We start from the raw sequence: 8,004 nt of genomic DNA, 5'->3' as shown, positions 1-8,004 counted from the left end.
CAGCCTCTGCTCTAGTCCGCCTGTCTGGGAACTGAAAAGAATCGGTCAGATTGCAAAGTATTAATTGTTGCTGCACACCAAATCTCTAGAAAAAAGTTCCTTATTTTACATGAGATGAAAAGTTTAGAAGTTCCCCCTCCTGCTTCTTCAGGTTCGCTCTTCTCTTTCTACAGACTGGGTGTGCAGGAGGGATCAATACTTTGCAGCAGTGGGTTTTCTTGCACTTGCCAGCAGCCGAAAAATCATTTTTTTTCAGTAGTGCAGGAGCTTATCAATTTTTCACTGTAAGATGTGTAACTAGCCCTTTTAAAGGGAAGGTTAACACTTTCCTCTCCCATTTTAAGAATAAAAAAACATTTTCAGAGTTTTGACTCTTTATCTTTTCTTCAACAGTGTTTAAGTTTGGATGGTTAGAGATTGTCCTGTAACTGTAACTTCCCAATTTTGACCCCATGACCCCAAACATCCAGCCTGCAGAAGACTGAACCCTCCCTGCTCTGCAGATTAAAGATGTTTTCAGATCTGGAACAAAGTTGTGAGGTTTTTCTTTAAAGTGTCTCTGAGCTGATGTGGGGAGTCACATAGGACTGGTAACATGTTGAACTGTCTTATCAAGGTTAAACATACTTCTCTACATTTATGTAAACTCATTTGCAGGGTCTTGATTTTTTTTTTTTTTGCAATGTTTGTGTCAGTCATTGAGACATTCAGTAATGTGTAAAGTTTTAAACTGCTGTGAGGATGCGTACTTAGGGCTGGGCGATATGGTTGAAATCAATACGATAATCATAAGGATTTTTCTCGATATCAATATATATCACGATATGGTTCGTGTTTGCAAAATCACGTTAAATAATCAAATGAATGTTCATCTCAGTGAATCGAATGGTAATGTTAGGTGTGATGTCAAACAAAACAGAAATATTCAAATAATATTCCTACCATACCTCATTTTATCAGAGTTTTTAAGCAAAATTTGCTTGTCATCATCAATTTAGACAGCAGAAATGTGTGACAAGATATTAAAATATCTTCATATCATCACGATATGATTCCACTGAAAGACGATAAACGATAATATTGAATTATCGCCCAGCCCTATGCGTACTGCTGATCTGAAGGCGACGGCTTGAGTTTTGGCCGTTTCACTGGTCACAGTTCAGTTTAATGAGCTTCATGTCAAACACTTTCCTCATGATCTTAAACATTTGAAAAGAAAGCAGTAATTTGGTGTGCCGCCTCGGAAGTACCTCAGCAACGCAAAGTTTGCACAGTGTTCGCTGGATTAAAGTCCAGCCTTAAACTCCATTAAGGTTAAAATGACAAGAATTTGAGCAGATTCTCAGTGCTTTTGGCACAGAGACAAACCTCTGAGAGAACGGTACCAAGGCACACCGAATTATTCCATCTTGTCTTTGGATGAAAGTTGAGCTGGACAAAAATGAACTTGATGAGATTTAACCGTCAGATTGTTCCATAAAATCTAGAAAACAGATAATATCCCATATCACAGAGGAACCTTTGAGTCTGATAATATGAAATGTGATGTACGGTGTATTTGTTGTTCAGCAGGATGCTTACTGGACACACAGAGGGAATCTAACTGCCTGGTTAATATCACAGAGTTTGACCTATAAACAGCTTTGTTTTGTGTTGATGAGTAATCTGTAGATCACTTCTGGTTCATAGAGCCTCGTCTTTTATGCATCAGGCCTGTGACACACTGGGCAACTTTCTGTTCAACCTTGTAGGGCAACGTTGGTTAACTGAATGGCAACTTCTTGCTGCCCAGATAGATTCTACTGTAAATGTTTTGTTGCCTTGCCATGTAGACCAAAAAGTTGCCATGTGACAGACTTTAAGGTAGTGACACACTGGCAACATGTATGAGCAATTTTCCCATCAGTCCTTGTTCTTGATAGGTTTTCCTTGGTTCGGTTCAGTCTGTGTGTCTGGCCTTTCCCATGTTGACTTTGTTCCATTTCATGAGCGTGGAATTAAAAAGTTCAATCTGCCTTTTTAATCAAAATAGATTTATCCGTATACTCATGATATTTGAATGTTACTTTCGGCTTGTGTGGTGGTATTTGTTTTAAAGAACCTTTTCAGGTTCAATATGTAGACAAGTGGTTCTCAGCCTTTTTCATATCAAGGACCCCTAATTTAGTCCACATTAGGGCCACAGACCCCCATTTGATGAGATTTTGTCTCTCGGACCCAAATCTGAGAATATTTTTTATTGTCAGATATGATTTTGTATAGAATTCCGTGACTATCTGTACTGTAGGTAGAGAGATAACAGTGACAAAATAACAGATGACAAAATAATTAAGTTTAATCAATTTGCTGGGGACCCCCTGGAATGCCCTCAAGGACCCCTGGTGGTCCCCGGACCCCACGTTGAGAACCACTGATGTAGACAGATCCAGTTCTGGGATGCTCCGTATGTCAGACCTGGACTTCACCCAGATACAGAACTTTATAATTCCAGGCTCATGATTTGCCAGTGCCTCTCCCTGCAGTATCTCTGCTGCCCTTGTGTCACTCCCTTCAGGATCTGTCTAAGCTCCACAGCTTGGATGTGCTCATCGTTTATTCTGACTGATCGGCTCAGCCTGGAGGGAGAACTCAGCTAGTCTCTCAGTCTTCTGAGTTAACATGGAAATATTAAATTCACATACTTGTGATTTTGGGGAAGGCCTGTTTTCTGTTTCAGCTGCTTCTAGTTGTGTTGTCATCAGCATTTTCCTAACCGGTTGTGTTGAGTGTTTTGTTTCCAATCCTAATGTCCTGTTGGGTTGAAGTTATATCTGGTTCTTATTCATGATGCAGATAGAAAATATATCAAGGTTCTCCAGAAAGGATACCAAGCTTCATGAATTCTTGGGTATATTCATACTTTAAGAGTTTGTGCTGTTATAAGCTGTTATAAGCACTTCACTTACAAAAGTATAGCAGTTTAATTTTGTTTTAAATATTGAGTAATGAGCATTAGTCCGGAATGAAACTCACTGTTTACTTGTGTCTTGGTGCCTGTTTGGACACAAACCAGTTTCATCTTGTAGATTTTAAAGCCAGGTGTAAACAGGACATGAAGTGAGTCTGGCTCCTTCCAGAAGGTTCTAGATCAAAGTCCGTTCAGACAAACCTCTGCTGTGCTGCACGCTGCCTTCTCTGTGTCCGTTTTATTTATTTCCATACCAGTGTCTTTCTGCATGTGCACATAATAAAGATTTGTGTTTGAGAAAGATCTGACATTGTTGAATGCTGACACACTGTACTGTACTGTACTGTACTGTACTGTACTGTACTGTGCTGTGTATCCTGCTGCTCTGAACACTGTGCTGCCAGTCTTGGGGTCTAATAACCTTTGACTCAGTCAGTTCCAAATGTAAACTGAAGCAGTAATCCACCTGATTTTGTTTGAAGATTAATCACTAGTTAGATCATCATGGATTGGACATCAACATTTATGGTTGACATTAAAGTTAAAATTTCACTTGTTTCCCCACTCAACCCCAACACTGGCCAGGAATGTAAAAACTGGTAATTTTGTGAAATGCAAATTAGATGTACACTATTCTACCCTATTCCACCATTTTGTGTCCCCAGCTGAATTAAACCAAATGCACCGTTGGAGGGGTGCAAAATGGCAGCCAATTAGAGATGCAAATAGTAATAGGAGAGGTCTGTCTGGATGCCATTCCTAAAACTTCTCCCAGCTTCTGCTGGGACAGCCGGCTCTGGGGGCTCATTTAGAGGAATGGTTTTTGACTTTATCTTTAATCCCATTGTACGATCATGTCAGTGCAGATAAAAATATTATCTAAATATAAAAAATATTATAAATTATAAATATAAATACAATATATCTAATATATCTATGGCATTCATACCTCTGATAATCACAGATTAGTTTCATCATTTGAGGTTATACAAACAAATGGTGAAATAGATGTAGCCTATCGGCATCCAGATAAAATTTTCATGAACTGCAACATTGGATTTGGTACATGAGCTCATCATTTGTGTGTAAGAACCCTTTCTGCGTGAGGCCCCTGGTTCCCCAAATGTAATCTAAGGTCAGAGGATCTGAGGTATGAGCAAAAGTAATGAAATCCAGAAAAATCCATCGGTCATACTGGTCCAATCCAATCAGCGGAAACCCTAAACCCTAACCCGGACCTACACAGACGGCCTTATGGGGGGTAAAAAAAACATGTAAAAATATTTTTTTTATTGTTCTGTTGTTGTAACCTTTTCAAAGGCATACCAGTCATTAATGTGGTGTTCAGTCGGGAACAAATTGGGTCCATTGTGTTATTCTGAGTGGGGACGCTAAACCTGTTTCATGGCTGCAGAGGCTCTAGGATCTCCTGAGACCTGAGGCCTTTCCATGACCGTTACTCTGGTTTTTCCTTTTCCTCCATCTGCCACTGTAAATGTTTTTTAATGCGTCAGATGGGTGCAAGTGTGCTTTGGACCTTTGGCCCTTGCACTCCTTACTACTGGTTTCCTGTAATGTTTGATGATCTAGGACTTTTAAGCTTGTTCTACTGTTGTAGTAATTGTCACTCTGGATAAGTGCGCAGGTGAAATGCCTAAAATTTAAATGTAATGGACATCATGCTTTGCAATAAAGGACCCATATGACGCCATTCTTGTACATTTGGCACAACTCCATGTGGGAAAAAGACACTAGTGCACCCGATATGGGAACAAGGGTAGAAAACTGTAAAAGAATGACTTTGGTTTGCATGTCTGTTTCAGGTTTTTTAGACGTAACATGATTCATGGTTTCCTACTTACTGCCCGTTATCTTGCTTTTTTTGTTTTGTTTGTCCGGATCCCTGTTGTATTTCCAAGTTGAATCAGAGTTGATTTTAATTAAAAAAACATTTCTCTTCTCCCAGATCTGAGCCCGGTGAGTTCGACAAGCAGCACCAAGAACTACGTGTGCAACCAGTGTGGCCGGTCCTACCGCCACGCCAGCTCCCTGCTGAACCACAAGAACAGCCACAAGACGGGGACCTACTTTTGCAACTCCTGCCAGAAGGAGTTCCCCAACCTGATGTCCCTCAAGAACCACCGGCGCATCCACACCGAGCCCAAACGCTACCAGTGCCCCGACTGCGGCAAGTCGTTCCGGGTTTCCACCGCGCTCGTCTGCCACCGCCGCATCCACACCAAGGAGAAGCCCTTCTCCTGCCAGCAGTGTGACAAGCGCTTCTCCTCCAGGTCCAACCTGAGGCACCACATGAAGGTGCACTGGAGCAGCCCGCCTCTGTCCCGGGGATCTTCCTCCGCCTTCCTCACCATCCCCTCAAGACCTTTCCTTTGAATGTCCCACCTCACCGGTGTCTCACGGCCCTTTCCGCCAAGCGTCCGCACAGGGGAGACTTTGTGCTGAAACAGTCTGGAGCAGTGGCGCTACCTTAAATCTAAAAGTGGACCGCCCTGACCAGACAGCAACACCAGACCACGTCGTCCCCTCAAGACTTTAAATATCTGCAGAGGGGCAAGTCTGTGGCTCCAACAACTGAGGCAAAAGCACCTGAAATAACCAGTGGACCAGTATGAATAAGCAAATATCGGCAAATCGCTGTGCATTTACAACTTGTTCTAAGGTCCTGCGGCACCCCCGCTCCAACCCCCCTCACCCACCCATCCATCCACCATGCCCTAGCCTTCCATTCAGCATCTGATGATATTCATACTCTTAAATACAAGATCCTGTCCTTCCTCCCAGCATCCACTAGCTGTGTTGGCTCCATGTTCCCGCACTGACAATGAACTGGACACCTGGAAACTTGAGTTTTCTCTCCATTGACAATTAATGGAATGTTATGTTTCTCCACTGACTGCAAGGGCCTCTGAGATTTCCTCTCCACAGACAGTAAATGGTGCTCTAACTTTCTCTTTATTGACAGTGAGCAGGGCATTGCCCCTTTCCATTGACAGTGAATGGGTCTGTGAGGTGCTCCACAAACACTTAATGGGTTTCTTCATTGACAGCAAATGGATCTCTATGTATTCCCATTGACAGTAAACTGGGATCTGAGATTCACTCTCCTGTGACGTTGAATGGAGTTCTGAAGCTTTCTCTCGACTCCAGGTCAATGGGTTTTGGAGTTCCTCAAGTGACATTAAAATGGACTTCAAGTTTCTCCATTCATGTTAAACAGGGCTCTAAGTCTCTCTCCATTGACGGTAAATGGGGCAGGTGGTGGTAAGACTGGTAAGACAGGTGGAGTACTGCAGTATTGGTCCGTTCTCTGTTGCAACACATCTTTGGTCTAAAGGTTCTCCTGGTTCCTCTGCAGCCTAAAGCACAGCGAGCTCAGATGGGTCATGGGTCTTGTATTCTTTGCACTGTTGGTCTTTTCTGTGATACTTGTCAAATCCCTTCCTCTAACTCAGTGTACCATTGAATAGGCAGAGCAAGCCGCCCAGTTAAGGACCTGCTGCTCTGCATATTTGTATTGGTTGCAACGGAAAGCTCTGGTGTCATAAGGTCTAAATGCTGTTTTCAGGGGCCCTCTCCAAACCCGCCAAGATACATTTCTGTGGCAACATAAGCTAAATGTCAGTTGGCACAGCCTCAGTACTGTGGCAGATGATTTCCACAATGTTTCCTCAAACCCCGACTCCCTCACTGTCTGTGAAGCAGCATGTTCAGGGTTGCAGCAGAATTGGGACGGGGGTTTAGTGTACTCTTCCGTAGCAAACCGGACCCTAAGGTTCTCTCTCCATGGACAGTGAACAGTATTCTCAATTTCTCCACTGACTGATAATGGTGCTCTTAGTAACTCATCTAAAATGGAGAGAGAAAAGCAAGACAACGAGGTGTCCTTCCAGAGGAGCCATCTCCACTGAAACCGACAGACATCCAGACATCTGCAGGAAGTCGACATGGAAAAAAAGGAGATTTTTTGTTTTTGTACAGGAGGGGATAAAAAAATTCCTCCGTCTCCTCCTCCTCCTCTTCGTTGACCTTCACCTCCCTCTGTGGCTGCGGAGGAGACTGATTGTGTACAGATGTAAAGCAAAGGGCTTACGCAGTTAAACGGACTATACTAATCTCTTCGTCCAGTGTGTGTATGCCCACATGTCAGCCTAATTACTCTTGGGACACACATGGTTGATGGCATTTCATGTACATGTGCCATTTGGTGGACACTTTTACCCAAAGCTCCTTACAGTACCATCAGTGCACCAATGGGAATCGAACCCCCTAACCCTAGATGGTGTCAGTGTCACGCTCTCCCTTTTGAGCCAATTGTTCCCCTAGATGTAAAAGAGCAGGCCCACTTACCAACTGCATTACCCATAAGACTGTTTTTGGGGTAATTGGGGTCACGATATACGCAGTATACCAATTTCTAGAGCGTGTCCACCACTTTCTCTGGATTATGATAGATTATACCCACCTATCAGCCTAATTACCGTGGGACATGTATGGATGATGGAAATCACAAAAGGTCCAGTTCCTCTGCAGTCTGCCCGCCTCCTCAACGAACGCGACGTCAATGAGTTGAAGATGAATGATTTGGCTCCACTTCAGTGGAGAGAACTAGTTTCATAGGGTTTAAATACTGTTTCAGGGGCCTAATTACTACGGACGACAGGGCCTCAGTATACCCACCGCCTCACATACTGCTTCATCACTGGGTTGGAGTGGATTGACTCGTGTACTGTAACGGAGCAAACCGAGACGTCTCCGTGCTCTTCTGTCCGATTCAAACTGTTTTTAACTTGTGTGTTTCTTGCGGCACGAAGGTTAAACCATACTGTTCTTCAAGACGGCAGCCAGGCTCTTAAAAAGGGGATGGTTCACTGACCGCCGACTCTCTCTTCTTCTCTCTCAGACTTCTCCGTGGTTTTCTGCAGGAACAAAGCTGATGCTCGGGAGCCATGTAGTTTTGTTCCTGAAGAAAATCACCAAAATGATCTTCAGGTTCCTCAAAGGCAACCTGCCTACCAGCAACTTTGAATCCCTCGTCA

The 8,004-nt window shown here is 43.3% G+C and overlaps 1 protein-coding gene across 1 annotated transcript; it reads left to right on the top strand.

Annotated features, from left to right (window-relative positions):
* Positions 1 to 4,461: 4,461 nt before the first annotated feature.
* On the top strand, positions 4,462 to 5,341 carry LOC139660416 (zinc finger protein 586-like). Its single transcript, XM_071538560.1, has 2 exons — positions 4,462 to 4,471; positions 4,914 to 5,341. The coding sequence occupies exons 1-2, from the start codon at positions 4,462 to 4,464 to the stop codon at positions 5,339 to 5,341; spliced, it is 438 nt and encodes a 145-aa protein (XP_071394661.1).
* Positions 5,342 to 8,004: the final 2,663 nt, after the last annotated feature.

The sequence above is a fragment of the Centroberyx affinis genome, unplaced genomic scaffold, assembly GCF_046629955.1.
Source record: "Centroberyx affinis isolate AG114_WGS23_722 - 3 ecotype Tasmania unplaced genomic scaffold, CSIRO-AGI_Caff_v1 ptg003287l_1, whole genome shotgun sequence".
In the NCBI taxonomy this organism is placed as follows: Eukaryota; Metazoa; Chordata; class Actinopteri; order Beryciformes; family Berycidae; genus Centroberyx; species Centroberyx affinis.
The sequence above is the reverse complement of the archived record's forward strand: the minus strand, read 5'-3'. Positions and strand labels throughout refer to the sequence as shown.